The sequence below is a fragment of the Papaver somniferum genome, chromosome 11 (assembly GCF_003573695.1).
Source record: "Papaver somniferum cultivar HN1 chromosome 11, ASM357369v1, whole genome shotgun sequence".
NCBI classification, from domain to species: domain Eukaryota; kingdom Viridiplantae; phylum Streptophyta; class Magnoliopsida; order Ranunculales; family Papaveraceae; genus Papaver; species Papaver somniferum.
The window spans coordinates 1,927,065-1,953,460 of NC_039368.1; the positions used below are offsets into that span (position 1 = coordinate 1,927,065).

Sequence of the window (26,396 nt, forward strand, 5' to 3'; positions counted from 1 at the left end):
CTTGCCTCAAAACAAAAAACAAAAACAAAATATTATAAAAATAAATAAAATGCAAATACATGTTTTGGACTTTTTTTTTTTTTTTTTTCGAATGAATCGATGCAAGGTGGAACTAAATTTGAGTAGATCGTGTCACCAAGGCCATTCCACTTACAAAATTAAGAATTATTACTGCAAAAAAACATGATTTATAAGGGCTGATACCCGTCCTACTAGGGGATACCATTCCATATAAGACAAAAATTTGGATCGACAGAATAATATCCCTTGGACAGGTACGAGCCCTTATAAATCATGCAAAAAAAGGTTAAATAATCAAAGTAAAAAGATTTGTAGTTTCAAATCAACTTCCTTCCAAAACTTTTCAGCCTTGAATTTCAATCCACTTTCCAATTTTACTTTTCACGTTGCTTTTAAGAATCCCTTTATAACCAAAACTTTATAACCCAACACGTAGCATGTTGAATGTAGGTACAGTGGTACTATTGGTACATATACCACACCGATGGGGAGAAGAATATACATAGAACTTTCACAATTTCACTCAATTGCTGCTAGTGTCCTATTTTTGGGTTTTAAGTTTCTGAAAAGAATAGGAATAGAAGTTGAAGATGCTGAGATTTTTTATTTGTGTACTTCCCTATTTGATTGATCGTATATTCTACCAGTATCACTTCCAATTCTCCAAGTATTTTGAAAAAAGAACCAAGTATTCCTTAATAGGAGCCAACTAGGTATAAATCCGTTATGGAGAACATTTTTCCCTAGTATCCTGTAAAATCAGCTGCTAATAGTAGTCGGAATAAAATCATCCTCGGATTTTTCCCTTGTATCCGTTATGGAGAACACTCCACAACCTTAAGCTGATGGTACACTAGACAAGATGCTGCAAAATGAGAACCCAGCCCAACTCTTGTTACTGTCTGTTAAATAGTTTTTACCAAAAAATTGTCAGAATCAGGAACCCAGCACCTGACATGGATTTGCCAAACCCTCCATTTTGGAGCGATCACATTTCCTCTCCCGACTTACAAAACACACACTGTACGCGTCTTCCCTTAAAATATAGGTGCAGTCGACCAGCAAGAAGACAAAGAAGGATCAGCTTGAGCTGCTTGACTATACACAATTACACCTAATTATACAATTTATAGGAGAACACTTTAAGGACCACCATGAAGAGTGACATCTTAATGAAACCACACAATACGACACTGCTACTGGCTGCATACTGTATATATCATACCATATCCTAAATTAACAATTTTGAATTTATCCCCACAGCTCATTTTTACTTTTGAGATATTGTTGTAAAGATACTGTCACCCATTACTCCTACTCAAACAGTTTATACTTACAGCACTAATGAAATGACAGTCAAGAAGTTAAAAGTATGGGGGGGCCAAAACCAAGTTGATACTGTAAAATGTGGTGAGTAAATTCATTCGTACTTACATCCTTTAAATAGTAAACAGATTAGGACTGGAGAGGCATTCTCTGTACACACCATGTCATGTCACTGTGGATGTTACTGTCTGCAAGGTAGAGGTTAAACAGTTTGTACCTCTTTGTAGTACTCAAGAGCTACTACTACTCTTCATGCATCAATACTAATACTACACTAGTCTACCCAAATTCAGGTGTACTCTCTTACAGTCATCACATGGAGACTCTTCTCTGCTCCCTTCTCTTCCTAGAAATCCCACAGTGCGCGGGAGTAACTGCAAATTTAGGGCAAAGATAAACACATCAGACAGATAGAAGCATTAGTTATGGATATAGGGTTTCTGTTCAATGAGGAGTTACTTTGACTAGCAAAAATTGACTGACTGACTGAAAAGTAAAATTTACTACATACTCATGCAAGGTCTTTCCGTACACAAGCAACTAGCACTTACAAGAACAAAAAGTTGTCTACAATGGGTTGAGCTTATGCATAAGTACAAATGAGATCGAAATATAATCCCGTGGGTTTGAAACGGTGATCCAACTGACGGTCTGCTTACCATTGATCAGGCTGTTTCGAGAAGACAGCTATCTTGGATTTTTCCGAACACCATGGTCACTAAGAATAAAGCCATTTACACAGCTTTATTCTTAGCATCACAACTGCTGGGATTAAGTAGAAATATTAAGGTGTACAAATATCCCCACTCACATAGGTGTCAAAATAGCAATGACTCCAAAAAGACATTAGAGAAGTAACACTAAATAGTTCTAGAGACTGCGCAAAAGAAGAGCACATGCCTCATGGGGATTAAAATTTCAATTTATATTCAAAAAATTTGCAGGAATTTCTACATGATACTGTAGTGAAACAGTAAGAAGGGAGTCCAAGATTCTAAAGACTATATCTGTTAATATTCTATGGAGTTGGGATAACCACCAGATCAGTCCTTTCTCTAAAAGCCGCAACATCCGGCCGTGATACCAGAAGAAATACTTTCTTCTACTCAGGGCTCAAAGTCTAGATAGAGAAGAAATTGGATCAGAATGCATAGCCTAGTGGAGACAGAGGGAGAGGACCCGTACAATTTTGTCTTACCAGTTTCTCTAGGCATACAATGACCTAAACAAAAAGGACAAAATTCCATGATCGAAAACAAAATACTGTGAGTACTGAAATTTGGACACGACATCCCATGTCTCTTGAGGTGTCGATCTCTCAAACGATTTAGTGGACCAAACAAATCATTTAGTGGACCAAACAAATCACCATTGATAATTGAGGTTCGCCCAAATAAGTGAGAACCGTGCAATTTTGTTGAAGCAATTGTTATCACGGACCAGTTAAGAGAAACTACGAGGCCAAAAAAACCTAGTAGTAAAGAGCCCACAAATAGTATGTTATCAGCTACCTGAGGGACCCATCCACTAATAAACCCTGTTTCATGCATGAATAATTCCTAACAAACCAAAAAGAATCCAAAACAACTATACCCTAATTTGGGCAATTATTATGAAGTTAATGAAGTACCCTGTTTCATAGGGTAAAATGAAGTACCCGAACAAGTGGAACCGACTAAAAAATAATAATATATGAAGTTAATAATTGTCCAAATTAAGGTGCAGTTACTTTTCAGGTAGTTTTCTAAACGTTTGTTAAGAATCATATGTTCATACTTCATTACTTCTCCTAGTACATATTATAAGCACCCATCTCCTATTTCCCATACCCTTCAAACGACAACAAAGATCAAACACACAAGCCCTGTTCTGCCTTACTAACTTGCACAGTTGGGATTTCATCCCCTCGTTTGATCAGCTCAGGATAAGACAAAGACTGAAACGAGGTTTAAACAACATGCCTGGAACAATGGAAATTTATTTTTCTCATTTCACCTGAACCTAGTTCGCTCTAACTTCGCATCTTACTAGTCTCAGACAAGTCATTCAGGTTATTCTTCTCACATGAGTTAAACCAATTTAAGAGCTACTTTAGTGTTGGGTGATCTTTTTATACCTTAGCACGACACCAACAAATTAGGCACTAGAGTATTTACACATAGGCAGTTAGGCACCACAAAAGCTGGTGCAGTTGGGGTTTCAAACTCATTACAGATATAAGTACTTCTAACCAATGGACAGAAGGAGATTAATGCAGAACTAGAGATATATGCAGCAAGTATATGACCCATACTAAATGGGGTGAACCACCCTCTATCCACATTCACTGCATTTATTCCTTCGAAATTTGTTCTTTTTTATAATCTTTTGATACACAATAAGAAAAAGTCATAGATTTTTAAAATATGATTTTTAAAAGTAACGCAAATAAGAAGGAGAATGACTCACCTAGCAGGTAAGCTCGGGAGTATAAACACCACCATGCCCAACTCTCTGATCATCAATCTGGATACGTTTCAGTTTACAGCTCAGCCTTAATTCAAGAATGATTGACAGTTAGATAAGCTAAAATAAGTTGTCAGAGGTGATGGATAGATAGTTTTTGGTCCAGCATAGATACGAACAATAACATAAGGTAACTACAGGGAATCTTTCACAACTTTCAAAGGTTTGTAACGATGTACAAATTACAAAAGAAAACAAGTTGAGGACCTCCTGATTTTTCCAAGCCAAGCCAAGTCAGACTCAAGAAGATCACGTCAATGAATTACACCAACCATGAATACACAGCTTTAGGTCAATTTTGATATCATCATAAAATAAAATATAACCGAAGAACTCTTTCGGCCCAGGCTCAGTTTGAACTATGCATACATGGCAATATGAAAAACGAAAAAGGTCCCAGTGTCACAGGCTGATAATGTTTGGCATGTTTTACTACAGTTAAGATCACAGAACTCAAAAAAGAAAACCAGCAATTGACCAAGTTGGAATTTCTTGATCTTGTCCACACCCCACCCCATCTATAATCAATGAGAATAATAAAGGCTGCTACACAAAATTGCCAATTATAGATATGAAAGCTTTACCAAGCTTCCTTCAAATTGTTAGACTGTTGGTCCCTTTGAAAGCAGTAGATCACCTAAACCAAGTCGATGATGATCTAAATAAAAATTAAACTGATTCAAGCTAGTACTGTAATTTAGCACTTTGAAGTAAAAGCTTAAAACCATCTATAAGTATTTCCATTTTTTATAGACCTCCATGTCTGTGACTAGGAAAAGGATAATACTGGCATGACTTACGCAAAACACTGATCTAATCCCGGATTTAACAGCATGCTATGCCCTGACATATTTCGAAGTATATGTTATTATGGACCAGTTAAGAGGACTGCATGACCAGGAAAGTACTAGTAGACTGAACCAATAATATAATTAACTGTTTGAGGGGTCTTACACTCACTACAAAGAAAAATCAATTTCATACTTCTCTATCCAAACAATGAAAAACTATGTTGTTCATGGCTGTTTTGTTCATCTTCTTAACTATCGTAAGGCAAATGAGAAGATAAGATCCTAAACATACAGAATAGTACAGGATGAGGGTCACGTGAGTAAAACGAGGCATAAAAGATATCTCATCATCCTCCAAATTAGAGTGGGCAAACAACGGTTGAGATTAAACATGTGAGGCCTAATTTTCCCTACCCTACATGTTTACGATTTTATCCACTCGTTTGCCTAGCTCTTGTTAAGATGCTGCGTCAAACGAAGAATGGATAACATGCATGGAACATTGCGCATCTAGTGTTTGCAGTTCACCAGGATCTAGCTTGTATTGTAACTTCTGTTACTTCTACTAGATAAGCCAAGGTTAATTATCTCACATGTTATACCTGATCCAAGATCCAGTTTAGCGTGGATGGTTTGTTAATATTGTGTTCTGAGTTTTTGAGAACATAACCAACGAGAATTAGCCACTGGATTATCTCCATGTGGACACCAAAAGAAGTGGGCTACAGCTGTCAGCTGGGTTTCCAACTGTGGGTTTGATAACATTTCTCCTTTTTAAACATTAATGCTTCAATACAAGAACTAAACTGGAGGCAATGTAATGGAAAAGATCATATAAGTTAAACTGTCACATGCTAATAGTTTAGGTTATCATGATAGATTAGGTATAAGATCAAGAAATTGCAAAAGTGGCGAGAAACACTTGACCAAGTTAATATTTCATAAGCATGCTCACTCCATATCCACATTGGGATCTCTACAAACTAGAATCAGGGAATAATGAAGGCTGCCAGTCGGTCTTACCTACCATAGAAATGAAAGCTTTCATCAAGCTTCCTTCAAACTGCTGGATACCCGATCCTTCCGGAGCCAGTAGTTAACCAGAAAAGAGTCAATGATGATCTAAGCAGAACATAAATTGATGTAAGTTGCTTTACAATATTAAGTTGCAACTAGCATGGAGACAAAGAAAATGATCACTAACCTGATTAATATGAGCAGCCACACAAGGAAGAACTAACAGCGCTGATTCACCCAAAGCACCATGGAGCTGTTCTACAACTGCTACCATGACAGGCAAGGTTTTCTACAGAAAGAAAGAGATGCTACTTCAATACTGACTCATGCGACGACATATCTCTTACACAATGAGAACCAAAATAACTACAGGTATGACACAGGACAAGCGAAATCTCCGATCTACTATAACAAAAAATAAAATAAAAAATTGCCAATCTACTACCCAATACATCATAGTTTCATTAAGTACACCCAATTTGACGACCTGATTATTTAGTATACACAGCAAATTGACATAGATGGCAATTTAAACTGTGATGCCCTTTCAAGATTCAGTCAGAATTAATATTTTGCTTATAATACAATTTTATAGACCTTACCTGGCTAGCAACGATTATGAGCGCACGAGCATTCCCTTTCTCTGAGAAAACAGAATCTTTACCACCAGTAGCAACTGATAGGCTCTGAACTGCGACTGTATTAAATGCTAGTAGAATGAGATGTGAAACCCTGCAATAGATGAATTGAGTCACGCTGTCAGTTATTAAGAAAATGATTAGACATTGAATGCATAAACAAGAATGTTGTGCCCAAATACAAGTTGATAGAACTCAATCAAAAATAGCTCATACTACTATATGAAAAATAAATAACACCATCAATATTAAAGCTAGTAATGAAGAATGATTGACATTTGATTTACATTCCAATTCCAATAGCTACAAGAAACATTGTTGGCTTGACCATCAGCAACAGTGATCTTGATCTACTCACTTGCATCCATGGAACCTGGATAATCACGATCAAGAAGACTTGTAACGGAGAGCCATAAACGAGAAAACAACATATAATCTCCTCACATCATGATTTAGGGTCTAAGAAACCCATCAGACCATATTTTAGGGCTGAATAAGTAAATTTGATTCATGTCATACAAAAAACTACTTCTGCTGATCTTTGAGTATATCGGAGTAGAGCAAGCTTTTACATAAAATCGATTGAACTTCCAACATATCAAATTTCCAGCAAATAAAGAGCTGTTATTAGTGGCTAGTGGATACTGAGGTGAACTTAGCCATATAATTATCAGCATAAGGTTGCAGATAGATCCATGGAATTCAAAATGTCAAATATTGATCAAAATGAATCAGGAGTATATGCCAGGGAGAAAAAAAAATCAGCTCATCCACTGACATTAGTGCCGAACCTTTTAAATTTGAGCTGATCAGCACAAGAAACCAAATCCCTAACACTTGAATTTTAAAAATATTTGCTAGTTACATATATGATTTTTCATTATGTCAAATTCAGCTAATTAAAATCTCAATAAAGAATACAAAAAATATGTCCAGATTAACTTACGAGACTAAGTAAGATTGCACTAAGCATGGATAACTTCTTGCGGTTTCGATCAACGAATTCTGACACTCCTACACAAAGCAAAGGAATAAGCAAGACAAGTATAAAAAGAGAAAACCCTTCTGTAAGTCACTACACATTGTGTACGTGGTACGCCTTTAATAAAGGATACTAAATATCTCTCATCAAATTTAAAAAAAAAAAAACAAAAAAACAAAAAAAAAGGTGCGACGGAAGTCGGAAAGACATACTCACCCTTGAAACAATCTCGAGAAACCTGTAAAAGTAAATAACTTATCAGGCTTCCAACAGCAACATCTGAAAGTTAATATCATATGTGTATATGTCAAATACAAGAACAAAATGGACATGCTTTGCTTTTACTAACCAAAAAGAGCTATTACCTTTCCCAACACTAGAGGGACAACAAGTGTGACAACAAGGCTTTTAAACAGTTGCTTAGTTGGTACAGATACGCCAACTCCATCAGCTATAAACTTTGAGATAGACAACGGAACCTATAAAATGAATGCCAGCAAACAATTTTAGTGACACTACATCTGCAGCAAAAAGAAAAGACTATTTTAATCTTGAAATTCTCATAGAACAAACTGAATTAACCATAAATACATAATATCACTACTAGTTTGAGATACTTACAGTCAAGATGCCAATCAGATTAGATATCACTGTTATTGCAAGAGCCAGAGTGGTATTCCCACCAGCAAGCTGTGAATATTCATGACCCCTTGGTTAACTTCAATACTAAATGCACCAAGTAAATATCTTACATCACAGAACATTGAGCCGGCTTACCTGTGTCAATGCCACACCACTTGACAACGTTGTTGGCATGCAAGAGAAAACAGCTAGCCCTGCAAGACTTTGACAAATATTCCAGTATTAGTATACTAACAAGAATATCTTTCTTTAACCGTCAGCTCCAATCTAATAATGCTCAGCAAGCTTGCCTGTGACAAATTCTTGTGGTACCAGCTGAAGTTGTAAGATAACCTTTGAAAAGAAGGGCGTCAAAAGTAGAATAGAAACCTGCAACAACAAAATAAAAAACGTTTATAAAGCTATAAAGAAATAGTAGAACACAGCAACAATTTATCATGTTAAAAAGAAAAAAAAAGTCCCGTTATCGCCATAAAATTTGCTGCTAGTTATCACTTATATGCCAACAAGAATTCTAAAATAGGTTTAAAAACAAGCTACGGAGTAAAGCGCAAACTCAAATTGAAAGAACATACAACATACATAAGGTGATTCAAGAAATTAAGGTCATACTAGCCCAAACAATCCTGCAGGCCAAGCTTCTGTGGCAGCTCCAATTTCTTCACTCCGCAACAACAACCCTAATACATCACAAAATAAGAAGTATTCTATGATACATGAAACTAAAACGAAAAAAAAAAATCCAACAACAAATTAAATATCACTTACCTGATATGAGAAAAATCCCAAATGTGCTGCACTTGGATACTGAATAATGATGTGCAAGACAACCAAGAGTAGGATTTACAAGCCCTGAAACTACTCCACTCACAAGAGCTAGAAAATTACACAAAAAACAGACCAGAAAATTATTCACTATCCAATTGACTCCAATCATTTCATTTGCTTAATCTATTCTGAATCTAAGCTAATGATTTGACCAACATTACCTAATGGAAGGAAATTAGTTCCAGCAAAATCCAACAAAGATTTATCCCACGAAACCGTCTTTGATGATATCCTCTTATCATGTTGATCTCCATTATCATTTACCTGATTGGAGCTTAGATTGGATTTGACAACAGTATGCGAAGAAATCGATCGATACAACCTAAGTGAATGTGAATTAGGGCAAGAAATTAAGAAATTAGGGGAGGATTTGATAAGATTAGATGATGATGATGATGGAGGTTTGAATAAGATTCGATGAGAAATTAAGGGTTTGAGATTTAATGTGTGGAGAGTTCCAGCCATTAGTAGAGAGATCTCCGGAAAGAGAAGTTTTTGCTCTGATTTTTGTGTTTATCCTCCGGTCTGGATGTTAATAGCCAAGGCCAACCAGTCCTGTTTAACCGATTTGAGTTCGCCAAGTTGACCAGGGCTAGTATTCATCAACCTGTTGACTTCTTAATCCAGGAACGGATCACTTCCTATTCCAGGTTAGGCCAGGCCAGGTCAAACGGGTCTTAGTTTCAGCTACCCAAAGAGCCCGTGAGGCTGTGCAGGCCAAGTAAAAACACTTACATGTTTGAATCATGTCCAAAGCCCATTCTAGCCAGGTAGTACAAATAAGCTACAAGCTTTTTGAACACCCCTAAATTGAGGGCCCTGGAAAATAATTGGTGCCCCTAGCTACAGGACAAAAAAAGGTCATGAAATAGTAATTGGGGATTATCTTTTATCCTCATTATTTTAAATGGCTAAACTACCCCTAATCATTAGTGGTAATTAATAATTAAGTTAAGTTAATTAATTGGTAATTAAATTAGTTAGATTAAAATCTGATTTAAGGAATAAATTTTGATAATTGGAAAATTGTGTTTTTGTGTTGAAGAGAGGAAGAAAGTGAGTTTTGGGGGAAATTTTAGGTTATTTGAAATGAGTGATTCTAGTGGAGGAAATGATGTAGGTGAAGATTCAAACAACATACATGATTGTGTTGATGGTGAGACTGTCTCAACTAATCCTATGGATTGGATGTTTGATGAAGAGATGTTAATAGAGGAAGCTTTGATAAATGATGCAAATGAAGATCATATTGCTTAAAATGAATGAACGAATTCTCCATATGAAGAACCCGGAGCTCAAAACAATCAGGTAAACTTCCTATACTCTTCAAATCGCATGAATGGTGCTCCAAGTGATCGATTCATGGTCACTATGCAACAGCTCAGAGTGAGAGTCGTTAGGTCGAGTGTATAATAAACGAACGACCCTTATGAGTCGTTAGTGACTTAGCACACAAATATATGACTCCAATATGCAGGTTATGAAAAATCGTCAACCAAGTTTGAAACAATTGACGACTCCAATCTGCAGTTATGAAAAATCGTTAATCTAGTTTGCAAAAGATGACGAATCCATCTTTTAGGTCATCTAGAGTCGTTAACTCAATATATTTAGGACCCAACGACTAAAAAACCTTTTATTCTCTGTAAATTTCACTCTAAGGGTCGTTAGTTTAGCATTACTATACACGAACGACCCTTTCATATTAACTGAGAGTCGTTGTTCCATACGTCTGAAAAAATTGACGACTCAAACTTTTTTTTTATAATAATTTCTGATTTCATAGCAACATTTCATTGAATCCTAAAAGTCATACATCTTTCATAGGGTTAAATACAATACATGATAACGATGCACTTCTACACTCAATCATAAAGCATGTAATTATACATAGTTCCATTGAAGATAAAGTAGCAATCATGTAACTCAAACTTTTTCCCACGAAGCACCTCGTGGTATCCATACGCCTTCTTCATCTGAAACGCAAACGCAAACATACTTAGTTAGTATCGATCAAAGCTTTGGATAAGTTTGACCTCTTGTTTAAATACTTATTCTTATAGCACTCAGCATATCCGGAAAGGCTTCCCTTACGGCCGTAAATTTTCTTTTCAAAACATCACACTCGAATTTTATCTCCTTGAAGCGTTCCTTGACTTGTTTCAAAGACCTTGAGTTGCGATTTCCGTCCAACGCCACAAAAACAATGAATACGCGGTTCCACCAAGCATCTGATGTTTCATCAGTGTCTTTGTATAGACTTTCAAAGTGGTTTGTGACTGTTTTCCAAGATCTTGTGATGGCACAATTCTCTTCGGAAGTGTAGGGAGTCATGGTGTTTGTCTTCTTTTCCTCTTGGATGATGAATAAATGAGAAGGAGAAGAGAAGGTTGATAATTATGTTGTTGGTAAGGAAGAGGTGAGATATGAGTCTGTATTTATAGAATTGAACGAGCCAACTGCCTCAACCACATTTGGTAGAGTTCAATTCCCCAATAAATGCTAGTTGTATCTTGAGTCATTAATATGTTACATTTACAACTAAACGACTCTTAGAGTCTCTATATTACTTCGTCAGGTTGGACATATAGAACTGAACGACTTTAGAAGAAAACTTAGCAAAATGATGTATATATGTTAGTCTGGAGTCGTTAGTTTATGTTTGGAGTCATCAAATGATCTTAAAGTATGGGTAATTCACGTTTTAGAAGATTTACGACACTTGTATAATGTTCATATTTCTGTCATAAAAGTCGTTAATATGCAAAAGATTGGTTGACGATTCTATATGGTGTCGGCAACCTGCAAAATATTGGTTAACGACACTTGGGATCGAAAAGTGATTTGTGAAGGGTCGTTATTTTTTATTTATGACCATGACGACCCTTGTTTGGAATATTTATGGTTGAACTAGTATTATTGAATTGAAAAAAAACATACATGTACTATGAAATAAAATATAAGGAAAAGACATAAAATAGTTCAATACATTGCGCTAGAAAATGTATACGAGATTAATTATATTAGGCAAATTTCCATTCAACTTCCTACAAGAGAGTGTAGCAGTCCTCGTGCAAAAACTCATGGCCGTACCTTAATTCGTATTGGGTCCGACCCAGAGAACACTGGAAACAATTATTTTAATAAGTTAGTGTTGTTGAATGATCATAACCAAATAAATAATTTTTTGAGGAACGACTTATTGATTCACAAACGTACTCTACTCATGCGGTATTTGTTTGGCATGGCGTCCTTACGAGCTTTAAATTCGTTTCTCAACAATACGCATTCATTGTATAAATAAGCGTACCTTTCCCTTATCTGCGGGAGCGTCCTCCTATAACGATTTCCGTTTAGTGCTTTAAAAACCTTAAACACACGTTTCCACCAAGCATTGGTATTTTGATCATGCCCAAGGTAAGGCCCTCTTATTGGGTCTTCGTTATTGGTCACCCATTGCGCTTCCTCAACGGAGTGCTTTGTGAGAGTGGTATGTGCTCTAACAATAGCAACATCTTCTAGATTATTGAACGGAGTTGGAGCCATGTTTGAATGTGATGGTTACTAATTTAGGATGATTGAAAGTGATGGGTGAATATGTTTGGAAGAGATAAGTCTCTATTTATAGCAAAAATGTACTCAACGGCTACTATTTTTTGAATAAAACCGTTTTTTTCTTCAAAAAATAGCAATAACTACTCCTAGGAATCAAACATATCTTTGATTTTGAAATTCTACATTAACTGCATGTAGAGTCGGCATTGGTTATATATATAACCTAACGACCCCTTAGTATGTTTAGAGTCGTTAATATAATTTGTGAAGAGTCATCATTTGGGCATATAAAATATGGACGACCCTTTGTTGATGTTTTGTGTTTTGTTTTTTAGTTGAGAGTACGACAAAGCTCCCAGCCAAAACCGGTATCTACATTGGGTCCGGATACCTCCCAACACTATATGACTGATTTGGTACGTTTACCTTATCCGAATCGATATATTTATATATTCAAATAATTTTATTAGTGATCTCATGGTTGTCTAATTTAACTGTTTGCTCAATTTAGACATGGGAAACCAAGGATGACATCAAGGAATGGCTTATCCCTAAGGCAAAAGAGAAGATGTGTGTGGTTGTTCAAATTAGACACATCGATTGTAACAAGATGGAAATGGTAATGCGAGAGAGCGGGTAAGAAGGGAGAAAGTCACAAAGGCAAGAATTACAAGTATGAGAAGAAGACGACTAGGGTCTACAGAACAAATTCTAATAAGTGTGAATGCCCGTTCAGGATTGTTTTCAAAAGACGTCATGAAGCCGATCTATTCTGATTGTATAGTATTCCGAACGGTCGTCACAACCATGATCCATCCACAAGTTTATATGGACACACTTCATATGCCCGGTTGAAACCACATCAGATGGATACAGTTAGGCAGATGAAGGGATTTAGACCACTTAAGATCCTAAAATGCAATAAGGGAGGAAGATAAGTATAACTTGTCCACCATTTCCATAATCAACGCCGCCAAAGCAACGATTAAGAGAACCGAATGGAATGGTAGGTTGATTATGCAACAATCAGATTGGTTAGCGGAAACACTTAACTATGCCATGCAAACTAAGGTAGATCCGGATAAGAAAGTGACTCATATTTTTCTTGCACATCCAAGGATGGTGGATTTGGCTTAGTGTTTTTACCAGGTTCTCTTCATAGATTGCACCTATAAGACAAAGAAGTATAACATGCCGATGTTGAACGTGGTAAGCCATACTTCGGACAAAAATTCATTCACCGTTGCATGGTGCTTTATGGAAAAGAAGAAATAGAGGACTAGGTTTGGGCGTTGGAACAAGTGAGGTTGATTTACCGTGGAGAAGAGACGCCGCAGGTTATATTTACGGATAGAGATTTTGCAATTATGAGTGTCGTTCGTCAAGTCTTTCCACTTGCTAAACAATTTCTTTGTACTCCAAACCAATCTTTTTTCTAATTGCAAGAATCAAATCCAAAAGACCCATACTAAGAAGGGTAATCAACGTTCTAAGGAGGAAGATGAGCGTTTAAGTAAAATTTCCAAAAAAGAGCGAGCGGAAGAGAAAAATAAATAAAAGGAAAAATATGATGAAGAGGGGGATCTATGGAAAGTTTTTTGCGAGGATTGGGACTATTTGGCTCATTCGAAAACAGAGGTTAAGTATTATGCTAACTTGCAGAAGTTTATTGATGTTTGGAGCACGGATCATAAGAAGGTTGTTGAGTATTGCCTGAATACATGGTTGAATCCTTGGAAGGATAAGTTTGTTTATGCATGGACCAATAAATACAAGCACTTCAAAAATGAGTCTACAAGTCTTGCAGAGCAGTCTCACGGGCGTTTAAAAAAAATTTGGATCAAAATAGGGGTGGGGTAGTTACGGTACAAGAAGCTATTCACGAGCACGCATAGGATGACCTAAGAAAAATAGTCACTCAAATGGAGTTGAGTAAAGACCGTTTTTTGATGAAACACATAAGGGACAAAGCTTTGTTACGGTTGGTAGCACACCAAGTATCATGGTGGGCAATTAACTATATGATGGATGAGCTTATAGATTTTAGAGCTAAAGCGGAGGCCGGAAAGGTGATGAAGACGATGTATAATTGTAAAACCGATATTTGGCTCGGCCTCCCTTGTAAACATAAACTTGGTGGGTACAAAGATTAAATTTCTATTGAAGATATCGATCCATTCTGGCAGCAACTTTCATTCATCCCAAATCCCACGGGTTTAGCCGATGAAGAATTTGGAGACTTGGAGATTGGCAAGTACATCAATGAAAAATACCGAGAAATGAATTGTGCAGGAAGACACATTTTGGTTGCTAACTTGTGGCCGGAGGCCTGTAAGAGCTTGGGGTTTGAAGAAGATCCAATCAAACAAAAACCACCTGGAAGACCAACAACTAAAATGTCATTTAGAGAAATTGTTAACAATGACAAGGGTTGCGATAGATACCTATCACGTCATGAGCATGTCCAGGAGGAATATGAGGAGTATGAAAAGTCTTTCATTCCTAAGAAACGAGGCCGGTCAAAAAACCAAGAAAATGAAGATATGGATATTGTTGAGTATGCGGTCGATACCCAGCAAAGCCAAACTAGTGGTATGGTGACGATAAGAGGAATAAAGGGTAATCCTAAGACACCTAAGGATTCGCAAGGAAGACCACATCGTGTTGCTTACACTTTTTACAAAGAGTATACCGACCAACTTCCTTACGTCATCTTAGATCACCTTATATCCACCGACGACGTTGATGGGGATGGAAGTTGTGGTTACCATGTTGCAATCGAACAATTAGGGAATTTCGAGCACGCAGATGAACTTAACCTCACCCAAATCGAATATGCAAGAACAAAAATGGAGGTTAAAATTGTCTAGGACAAGCAACTCTATTTAACAATTATCATGCAAGGAGATTCTAAAGATAAAGAATTGAAGTTCAAAGACTTGGTGTCTAATGTGAAATGGTAGAAGGCGTCGAAGAAGGCGGGTTTTAAGTTTTGGATGCAAATGCCTTTTGGTGGTCAACTTTTAGCGGACACATTCACTTGTGTTGTAATTGTATTCAACAAAGGCTTCCCCGGAGGCTCTTGTATGTACGTACCCTCAAGAACTAGGTGCGAAACGGCGATAAAGAAAAGAAGAATTGTAATGGCACATGTCTACAATAACTATCACATAGGTTTGAAGATTTTCGAAGAATTTCCTCTACCACGGGTGGCCTATGGTGATTGGGGAGACTACACCAAGGAGTTGACAAACCAATACAAGTATGGAATGAACATGTAGAATGCTTTGGAAGGAACACCAAGTACAATGCCTGAACACGTTGACATGTGAGACTAAATGTGGAAGGAGTTGTTTTTTTTGGAGCTTACTACTGTGAAGCAAACTTTTGGAAGTAAAATGCATGAATACTTTGATGTTTGTATTATCACTAATCCTTAACGAATACAATGTGTTTTATCTTGTGTAATCAACTTATCATTATAAAACTTTTTTTTGAAAAAGGGTCGTTTATATTTATGAATACTTACCTAACGACTCAAGTTGATAAACTAAAAGTCGTTGCATTATATTGCTTAAATGTAAACGACCCTAACGACTCCATACATATACCTTCAACGGCTCATTCTGGAGATACTATTTCCCAAAAAATAGTCGTTGGGCTTATTTTCTATATAAAGATTCAACCATTAACTGTTTGATAGAACTTAAAACAATCAAAGTATATCATTTTTCAATAGAAAGTTCGTCATCAACTACCAATTCAATTGAAAGCGTACTTAAAAGATGCAAGCAACCAACCAAATCAATATTGACAATGGAAGAAGAGATATGCAAAAGAAGCATGCGACCTACAAAAAAACCATACACTATTACGCCATATCCTACGAAGGAAGAAGACGAGACGCGTGAGGATGAAAAACGAGGCAAAGAACAAGCGCATCTCCGGTAAGTATTCAAGCAAGTCGAGGAAGAGACCGAATGGGTTAAAAACTATTACATCGTCAAACGTATTCCCGAAGAACATCAAGATGAGAGTATACTTTGGACTCAAGTCGGTTGGAGTCCTTTCACTAATTACAATAAGAAACTACGCTATTATTATCTACCGTCCCATATTCGTGATAGGACGATTCACGTTATAAGATTGTGCACCAATTATAACGAATTTCTCTCGAGGAACAAAGGGGATAGGCGTGCGTCCAAGATGCATATACCAAATGGAGAGGAGAGCAGTGTTATCACATCGAAGCAGCAATGGTAGTTGCTTCTCGCACAAGGAAAAGGAATAACATGTAATGAGTTTAAAAGATGGAATTTATTTAGATCAACTGTAGCGTAAGAATTCATTCCTATGCCACTATTTCCAAGTTTCAAGTAAGGGTCGTTAGCCTTTATATAGGTAGTATAATGACGACTCAAACTTTGTTTTTTCAACACATTCTATTAAGTCGTTATTTATTTTATTTATATCCTAACGACCCCAAGTGTGGATTTCAAAAAAACTACCGTTGGGATTTTCTTCTATATAATAACACCCTTATCTCTTGAAAAAATTAACAAAAACCATCCATTTTCTACCAAAGTACATAGCAATTGCAGAATGGGAACCTTATGAATATTTGTGTCTTGTTAAATCGTTTGCTAATACGTTCCGTGAACGTCCAAATGAAATCTATTCAATGTTTTGGAAGAGAGTTAAATAGTTCTTTTACGGGCGTACCGGGAATCCGAATAACCGCAAATGGCGAGACTTAGCATTTCGATTCAACTACATAAAAAGTGCAATGCGAGAGCATGTTAAAGTTAGAAATATGGTGTACCAACATCATCCACAAGCTCCTCTTAGAGAAAAAGTGAGTAATCCGATAATATTTATACTTATGGCATCGTTAAAAGTTCGCATACTAACATTTAAGAATTCACTATATTTCAGCTGGAACGTTTCAATGAGCTATGGAGAATTCGTAATGGGGAAACAAAGTTCATTCACCACAAAGAATATACGACGTTATACCGACGTGCAAGGAGGTTTATCGATAAACACTTGATGTGTCAGATTCTAGATTACCCATACTAACCCTCCGTTGTCACTCAAATTCTTCGAAGAACACTTGATGTATCAAATTCTAACTCGTGTGCAATGCAACTTTGATGTAAAGTTATTTTTTTAATGAAATAGATGTCCATTTTCGTGCCAATTTATAAGTTTGTAAAAGGGCTCGGCAAAATTAAATAACTAAAATTGACCGACCCTTGAAAGACAAATGACGACTCTTAAAACAAAATTGACGACCCTAATTTTTTTTCCTGGACGACCCTTGTTAATAAATTGACGACCCTTAACCATTTTTTTTCCTTGACGAGCCTTAAAAAGTTTTAGACAGAGGAGCTACATAGCTATAGAAAGAAGTCGCTTATTTAACCAATGGGTCGTCAGTAGAGAGTCGTTAACCGTTCATATAAGTATTAACGACCCTTGAATAAAATCAGACAGAGAAGTTGTTTGGTCTACGAGTGAATCGTTGGTCTGCAAAAAATATCTTGACGACTCTAACATTGACTTTATTTCCACAGGTATTGAGTCGTTGCTCTGCAAAACATTTGCTGACGACTCTAATTCTCATAATCAGAGTCGTTGATATGCAAAACATTTGCTGCCGACTCAAACAACAAGTTGTCATATTTTCCAGATTTTCACATCATTAGAACATTCATATAACCACAACAACTTCTAAACAACATGCTAAATTGTTAGGAAACCCAACCCACACAAGATACCGATAGTACGAACTACAGAATATAATTGTATCTAAGAAAGATGTAAGTTAAAGTCGACAATACTAAAAGACATAAGTTCTAGATGTTAAACCATACACTTTAAAGTTCTAGACATAAGTTCTTCTCACCCACTACTACCACCTCGACCTCGGCCTCGACCTCCGCCTCGACCTCTCTGACTTCCCTGACTTGATGATGTCCGACTTTTCTTTGAAGGACCTTGTCCAGGACTGCCCTTTGAGAACCACCTTCTTCTCCACTACCTTGATCATCACCATCTCCCTTTTGAGCACGTTCTTGTGTTAGTTGGATAGTTGTTGTCCTTGTCCTCTTACATTGCTTTTCCAGATCAGCGAACAATTTCTTTGCTTGTGTATATTCAATGTGTTGGCAGTACTCAGCGTACATGTGACTTTGCTCAAGCTCTATCACTTTTCCTTTGTCGGCTTTGCAACAATATGACTTCATAAAAATCTTCACCCATTCCCTCTATTTGCATCCAAATACTGATTAAGATTAACATAATTAAAACTGTATGTAAATGATTAACACAATTCGAAAAATAAATACTTACCACAAGCTTAAGAATAGAAGAGTCATCTCTAGTATCGGCTGTAGAAGCAGCGAAAGATGCTTTATTGCTCCTACTACCCGTGGTCTGATCAATACTTATCACTCGACCGTGGGAGAATCCTTTATACCATGTCATGTAATCATCGGTTACCTCATGACCTTCATTAACATGCTCCCACCAAGAGATTTCTACCCTACTAGTACCCAAATGCCTATTATTTCAATGCTCAGTCTTATGCTCAAGTTCGTGAGCAACAACCAACGCCTTTTTGTCCGCCTTGCATTTCTTTAATTTATATTTGAATGGTGGTACATAATCCTCATCGGGTGAATCTTGCATATACCCAAGATGACGCATTACTTTATGCGGATTTTACATTGAGTATCCATAAGGGTAAAACAGAGGGCCATGGTAATATGAAAGATCTTGCAATCCTCCTACTCTATCTTCCTTGTAGGGATCAAAGGTTACCTCTTTGGCTGTCATGTTGTCCAATTTTTGGCGTATGGCTAGCAACTTCAACTTCTGCGCTTCCTCTTTATCCTGACTTCAAGTGTACGTGTATCGGGTTCCTCTTGGTTTAATATTGTTCCATGTTGGCTGCAATTGGATGTCTCCATAGCCTTTGATCAATGAGGGGAAATGCTCATAAATCCACACCTGAAACAGCATCAAAACAATAAAAATATTGTTAAATTTAAAAATATAGAACAACAAATATTACGAACAACAAACAAATTTGATAACTCACATTACCCGAAGTAAATCAAAATTCCCGTTCATTTGAGAAGTTCTTTCTCGGGATGCCTTTACTAGCTGAGCGTTCAAATGTGCTACTATGGCAGTCCCCCACGAATACTTACTCACCTCCTCCAAGGGATCCAAAAGTTGAAGAAGGTTGACGCTGACTCGGTTTCCTTTGCTATCGGGAAATATAACCGAAGCAAGGACATACAACAAGTATGCGGCTGCCGTCGCACGAACTTCAAAATCAGAGAGTAGTTCATTGTCTCCGTCTTTCTCAAGTGACCCCGCATACATCTTTCTAATCTCAATAAGTTTAAACTCTTTCTTTGGGTACTTCTTTCCAATCACAAAGAGGCCATGCGTCTTCTTTTCATCCCATCCAAACAACTTCTCCGCCAATTCATAATTTTTTTTTCCGATCTAGGTTTTTCTTGAACTTGTCTTCCGTGGATTTTCCCTCAACCTGCAATCCTAGAATCTGTTATCTATCTTTGGGAATCAATGCCATCTCTCCAAAAGGGAATTGAAATGTATCGACTTCGCCGTAAAACCTCTCAGTAAAACATGATACTGCATCCTTGTCATATGCAATCACGGAGTTTTGAACGGCAACATACAAACCTTAGTTTTCAACAATGGCTCTCACTCTTGGACATTCACCTTCTAAGGGCCATTTTTTCATTTTTGCATAAGAAGATTGGTGTCTAAAAAGATGAGTGGCATTCTTATGATCCTACGAAAGACAAACAAATAAAATTAAAACATAAGAAATTAAATATCAACAAATCATATGAAAATCAAAGTTGAGATTGTTATAATTGTCTCATTGATGGTACGGGCCCACGAGCTATCATATCCGAATATAATTTTTCCGCCATCTTTAGGTTCACCTCTGGCTTTCCCACCGGGTAGACGAGTAAGCTGCAAACGCATGGGTGGAATATGTCGCGCGCTTGGTTTATTTGGGACTTTCTCCTTCGGCTTCGGCTGTAGCTGTGGCTGTGGTTGCGCAACATCCTCCTGAATCTCCTCATCATCATCATCATTATCACCGCTACTACCATCATTTCTTTTCTTACCATTTCCATCATTACCATCATCCTCATCATCCTCTTCATCACTGCTACCACCATCATTTCCATCCTCATCATCATAATTACCTTGATCATCATTACCTTGATCCCCCTTTTCCTCTATCTCTGCCACCTTATTACCACCATTCAATCCATCACCACCATTACCACCATTCCCTTTATCACCACCATTACCTTTATCACCATCCTCCTCATCATCATAAGCATCATATTCACATACTAAAGGAATTTCTTTATGTTCCGCGACTTATTCTTCTTCGTCGCTTGGGTTTGTAGATATAACAGCAGATGATGAAGACGACGATCTAGAGGAATCAACACATGGTTCTCTGGGTTGGCGAATAATTAGGGCTACCTCACTCGGTATTTTTCCTCGTAATAGACCCACATTTAGGTATTTTTGGTTGCGGGGAGGTCTGGATGGAGGAGTTACTAAGACATTCTTATCCTTTTTATTCTTGTTACTGAAAGGACAACAACAAAAATATTTAAGAGTCGTCAGAAAAAATTCCTAAAATAAACGAATCTTACAAAAACTAACGACTCCATGTATATCATTAACGATTATTAGTTAATGCTTAACTATTCAAGCAATTTTTCTTACGATTCTTCCTATTTTATAGACAGAATACCAAATATGTGTGATGCAGAGTCGTTTACTTCTAAAATTGGTCGTCCACAAAAGTCGTTAACTTATTCCAATTATGTGGACGACTTTTTCATTAATTGGGACAGAGTGGTGGTTTGGAAAATCACGGAGTCGTTGATTAATAAAAATCGTCGTCAGAATAAATCACACAGGGGTCATTTTCACCTAAACAATTGGTTAACGATTTCTTGATGATTTCAACATGCATCTCAAAAATCGTTAACAAAAAACAATTGGTTAACGATTCTAATCTAAAAAAAAAACCTATAGCAGGAATCGTTTTCTCCGCCACCCTAATGGTTGACGATTTCTCCAAAGTCCAACATGCATATCAAAAATCGTTAACCAAACATGAAAAATCGTTAAGCAAAGATGAAAAATCGTTATACATTCAAACTTATTGCTTAACGACTACCATTCTGAGAAATCAGTTTCTCCGATTCAAACCCTAATTTTCAGAAGAACATCAAATTAAACTGAAACCCAAGTTAGAGTTGGGGTTTTTAAAGGACATACCATTTAATTGGAGCCATTTGTTTGTCCGGAGGTTTTGATTTCTTACTTATACTCGAATACTCCTTCACCGCTTTAACGGTATCAACGAGATTGGGAATCTGACTGGCTAGTCTTGCAGTCTGCTTTGTACGTGCCATGTTTGTAGAAGAAGTTAATCGTCGATTAAAGTTTTCGCATCGACGATGAATCAGATGAAATTTTTTTCTCCACGGTCATTAATGGAGGATGAGGAACTGATAGAGGGAGGCGGAGAGGAGAAGAAGAAAGGTTTTGTGTTAGATTGAAATGGGGGCCTAGCTTAAGTCTTAATAGGATTTTAGGGTTATTTTTCTGAGAAGGGTAAAATGGTACTTTCACCATCATTTTGGAACCCCTAACTTTTCTGGTGTGGGTATAAATTTGGTGAGGCCCCCAATTATTTTCCGGTCCCCCCAATTAAGCTTTGTTTTTGAACTTTTAAAGTTCTCTAATATTTAGATGATTTTATTTATTGGTCTCAAAATGCTTTTGTTCCAGGTCGTCAGATTCTATGCATCATCATCACTGCTAAGGAATTATTGCATTCTATGAGAAACTCGAGAGCCGAGAATGGCCATTTTGCTTTGAAAGTGGATGTGGCAAAAGCATAAGATAGAGTTAATTGGAGTTTTCTCGGAGATATGTTGGGGATTATGGGAATATCTGGTATGGCTCATTCTCTTATCATGGTTTGTGTCACAACTGCTTCTTTCTCAATTAATCTCAATGGTTGTCCACAAGCTTTCTTTAAGAATGAAAGAGGTATTCGTCAGGGTTGTCTGTTATCGCCTACTTTGTTTATAATATGCTTGCAAGGATTATCACTATTCATTGATGAGGTTTTATATTATACTGCAAGTGCACGACTATCGATTGGATAGTATACAGATGCGGGTTCGTTCCACAGGGACTAAAGCTGTTACTTTCAATTTCTAACTAAATAAAACGATAAGCAGAATAATAGAAGATAATAAAAGTAGAAAATAATGAAATAAAAACCTAGGGTTCCAACATTCCACCACTATTATGCGTAAATCATTCAACATTTCTCTATAATACTTTTCTCATTATCACAAGACGATTTAGGACACAGGTACGTCTCGGATGATAAAACTTTATAATCAATAAAATTCTCAAAATACTAATAATTCTACCCATTTAGGTGCTGGTCTCTAATTAGAAAATGATTACAAAGAAAGCAAGCACAAGGACATATAAATAAAATATTATCGTTAACGCTCGAGAATAAAGGACCAAGAAGAAGTATTATCAAAAATGAGTTGAAATCTCTAACACATAATAGGGATTCATTAGTAACCCTAGTGGAGAGATTACTCCATTACAAAAGAAAATAATAAGAAAAGAAAAATGAAAACTCTATTATTTTTTCTCTGAACTACGGACTTCGGACCTCCCTTTTCCATTTGCTTTAACCATTATTTATAGTTTTCAAAGAAACCCACTTTCCTTTATCATATCCACTACCACATCATCATCCAATAAAAGTATGCCACGTGTCAAATAATATAAAAATCCTCCAATCAGAATGCGTCATGTGTCAAATACTGCAATCAATATCTTAATTATTATTTTCAACCATAAAGAATAACATTCTTTCCAAAATCTTCAAATATTCCATTACTCCACATCATAAGGAAATATTTTCTTCATTAAACAAAATATCTTCAGATATCGATCTTTTATCATAGTTAATATCTTTCACATGGTTTCCACACTTCTACACACTCAGTGGAATTCTTACCACACTCCCATATCCACATAGTTGGACTTAATAAAATGATTCTCCATGTAATTCTTTTCGGTCTTCGCTCATTTAATCATAAATCACTTCATTCCTTCCATTTTTCCCGCAGATTTCTGTATTTTAGTCCATCGAGCTTTATTTCCTTCAAAATACTTAAAACAAGTTTATTAGCGATAAAATGAGTCCTAACTAATGTAATTATGGGTGAAAAAGCGTCGCACTTACGTGCTTATCATTCATGCATTAGTATGAAATCCAAGGATGTACTCTATCAAGGTTATAAAATAAATATATGGGAACCTACAATATCTCACTTGATGTGTGCAGATGATTTGTTTTTCATTGGTGAAAATACAAGAACCAATGTGAAGAACTTAATGAAACTAATGAAAGAGTATGCGGATATGTCAGGTCAGTTAATTAAATATGATAAATCTGTTATTCATTTTAGCGGAGGTGTTCCATCTCTGAGAAAGCAAATCATAGTTCAATATTTGGGTGTTAGGGAAATGACGGCGGATGATAAATATCTTGGAATTTATCCTTTGAAATCTGATTACAGGATATCGAGCTTTGATTTTCTTGTTGACAAAGTTTCTTCTAAATTGCCGGGTTGGAGAATTCACTTTGTAAATTCCGCAGGGAAAACGGTTCTATCAAAGTCAACTATTTCTGCAATTCCCATTTACTTTATGGGTTTTTGCTTGTTACCAAAGGGAGTGACTAAAGAAATTGAACAAATTCAACGTAGTTTCTGGTGGGGGCATACGACTGAGGAATGTAAATTTCACTTCATAAATTGGACAAAAATAGAGTTACGGAAAGAATTCGGAGGGCTTGGAATCAAAAACGTGGAGCTGATGGATATAGCATTAATCTGCAAAATCGTCTAGAGACTCTTGGAAAATGAAGATGCTATGTGGGTTAAACTATTAACTGGAAAATATATTCAAGATGGTTCCTTATGGGAAATACAAAAATCTGAAAAATGTACGACAACATGGGGCAGTATGTTGGAAGTTCGTCATATTTTGGAGAATAAAATTTTCTGGCAGATGTCTGATGGTACTAAGATTAATATCTGGGATGACCCTTGGATGCATCAAAACTTAGAACACCTCATCACACGGCCTCCTGTAATGCCTGTCAATATCTCTAAAGTTGTTGACTTGATTTCTCCAACAACAAGAAATTGGAATCTTGCTCTTCTGAAAGAATTATTCCCCCGTGAAATTATTCAACTTATAACTTCAATTTATCTAAGTTCAGAGGTGGAAGGTGCTGATACTTTAAGTTGGGCTTGTGCTCCGTCTGGGAAATTCTCAACAAAATCTTGTTATCACATGTTGGCTAACAATACTCCTACTACATCGGATGTGAGTGCCTTTCCATGGAGAAAATTCTGGTCTTATACCAAACTACTTCGGCAGATTCAATTGTTCATTTGGAAGGTCATTCATAATGGGATTGCAGTTAAAAGCAACATCAACAGGTTTGTCTCCCCCACATTGAAATTATTTTCCCTTTCTGTCGTCAGTAAGATGAAACCATTTCTCATCTACTGTTTTCATGTCCATGGTCAAGAAGGGTTTTTGAGAAAACAAATCTGAGTGCTAACTATTTACTGCCGGATAATAGTATAATAGTTATCGTCAACTCTTGATAGAATGGATGGAAAATGACCATGACAATGAGTTCATTAAGAGAATGAGCATATTATGGAATCTTTGGAAAATAAGAAATGAGATGATTTTTTTTAATGTTAATTTCTCAGTGGATTTGGTAATAAAATATGCATTACAAGATTTTGATCTTTCTATGAATGGAGTTTCAATGGATAATGATATTAGTCCTATTACTGTTCGAAATGCAAGTTTGGTCTCCTCTTCATCATCCATATATAAAGATCAATGTCGATGCTTGGTAGGCATTTAAAGATGTGAAAATAAGATGAATGGATGCCTACAGTGATACCTGCAAGTGCACAGGGTCAAATTGTAGTAATGTGTGCAAGACAGGGTCATTCCACAGGGACTTGGGGTGTATTGAATCATTCCTAAGCTAGTTAATCTAAATGCAATGAGTGACAATGACACAATGAAGCAAAGAGAGCAAAACAGGGCCTATACAAGGTGAGTTAAAGGTGACAGTGGCATATACAATGGTATGGTAGTGGCAATGTGGTAGTGATAAATCAAGACAGTTGCAAACCAAGGCCTAAGCCAAGGGCAATGGCAGGGGAGCAAAACTACAGATACAAAACAGAGAAACAACACAAATAGGTTATGAATCCACCTTGTGACCTAGCCAGATAGTGTAATTCTATGTTAAATCCCTGTCCCTAATGGAGCTAGGTTAAGGTTCAAGCCTGCCTATGTTCCAGGGCGTACATAAATGGAATGGAAAGATAAAAAGCTTGCTCAACTGTTTACTCCTAGCATTGACTGTCTTTTGACAGCACAATCAATCACAAGCACAGTTTAGCACTAATTTCCTCCATTTCTCAATCAATTCTATTTACATGAATTATAACCTAACATTCCACCACTAACAGTGACTTAAGGCATCATCTCAGCCTAGCTATACACATACACATGTGAGCTCACATAACAGCAACAAAAAAAAACATTTACTAAACAGAGAACTACAAACTAACATGTGAACTAGAATGAAATGTGAATTAAAACATAAAACAAACTGAATTGAAACAAGATAAACTAAAACTGAATTTGGAATTAAAATTGAAAATTAAAATTAAATCTACAAATACAAAACAGGGAAGAAAAATCTACCCAAGAGGAACTGGCTAGTCCAGCCCTCATGGGGATACACTGGCTAGTCCAGAGATATCCCTTACAACACACCCACAACCCTCAATTTATAGTCTACAACACTCAATTAGGGTTCTACAAGTTTCCCCCAAATCAGTCAAAATTAGGGTTAGATAT

General features: G+C 36.6%; 2 protein-coding genes across 7 annotated transcripts; both read right to left on the reverse strand.

Moving 5' to 3' along the window:
* Positions 1-1,333: 1,333 nt before the first annotated feature.
* LOC113323395 (probable sodium/metabolite cotransporter BASS4, chloroplastic) lies at positions 1,334-9,283 on the reverse strand. 6 transcript variants are annotated; one of them, XR_003347571.1, is made up of 15 exons: positions 8,912-9,283; positions 8,691-8,798; positions 8,535-8,602; positions 8,213-8,291; positions 8,058-8,116; positions 7,902-7,970; positions 7,646-7,759; positions 7,497-7,518; positions 7,245-7,312; positions 6,586-6,671; positions 6,263-6,392; positions 5,848-5,949; positions 5,667-5,765; positions 3,796-3,852; positions 1,334-1,721 (listed from the first exon to the last, which is right to left on the reverse strand). XR_003347571.1 is itself a non-coding variant. In XM_026571695.1 (14 exons), the coding sequence occupies exons 1-13, from the start codon at positions 9,213-9,215 to the stop codon at positions 5,691-5,693; spliced, it is 1,284 nt and encodes a 427-aa protein (XP_026427480.1). In that variant the 5' UTR covers positions 9,216-9,282; the 3' UTR covers positions 1,334-1,721; positions 5,671-5,690. The 6 variants fall into 6 exon arrangements, 2 of the variants coding, with proteins under 2 accessions (XP_026427480.1, XP_026427479.1); XR_003347570.1 differs by having other exon boundaries at positions 5,671-5,765; positions 8,912-9,282; XR_003347568.1 differs by having other exon boundaries at positions 3,796-3,880; positions 5,671-5,765; positions 8,912-9,282.
* A 10,848-nt stretch (positions 9,284-20,131) lies between these two features.
* LOC113322340 (nucleolar transcription factor 1-like) lies at positions 20,132-21,802 on the reverse strand. The gene is made up of 4 exons (XM_026570414.1): positions 21,666-21,802; positions 20,784-20,964; positions 20,297-20,687; positions 20,132-20,139 (listed from the first exon to the last, which is right to left on the reverse strand). The coding sequence occupies exons 1-4, from the start codon at positions 21,800-21,802 to the stop codon at positions 20,132-20,134; spliced, it is 717 nt and encodes a 238-aa protein (XP_026426199.1).
* Between the last annotated feature and the right edge of the window lie 4,594 nt (positions 21,803-26,396).

Excerpts from the sequence above, each read along its gene's own strand:
- LOC113323395 (XM_026571695.1), bottom strand. The coding sequence starts at position 9,215 with ATGGCTGGAACTCTCCACACATTAAATCTCAAACCCTTAATTTCTCAT. Across the intron at positions 8,603-8,690 it reads TGGGATTTTTCTCATATCAG|GGTTGTTGTTGCGGAGTGAA; the intron begins GTAAGTGATATT and ends GTGATGTATTAG. Across the intron at positions 7,313-7,496 it reads TTCTCGAGATTGTTTCAAGG|GAGTGTCAGAATTCGTTGAT; the intron begins GTGAGTATGTCT and ends TGCTTTGTGTAG.
- LOC113322340 (XM_026570414.1), bottom strand. The coding sequence starts at position 21,802 with ATGGCACGTACAAAGCAGACTGCAAGACTAGCCAGTCAGATTCCCAAT. Across the intron at positions 20,965-21,665 it reads CAAATGGCTCCAATTAAATG|TAACAAGAATAAAAAGGATA; the intron begins GTATGTCCTTTA and ends TTGTCCTTTCAG. Across the intron at positions 20,688-20,783 it reads CGTCGTCTTCATCATCTGCT|GATGGTGATAAAGGTAATGG; the intron begins GTTATATCTACA and ends GATGATGAGGAG.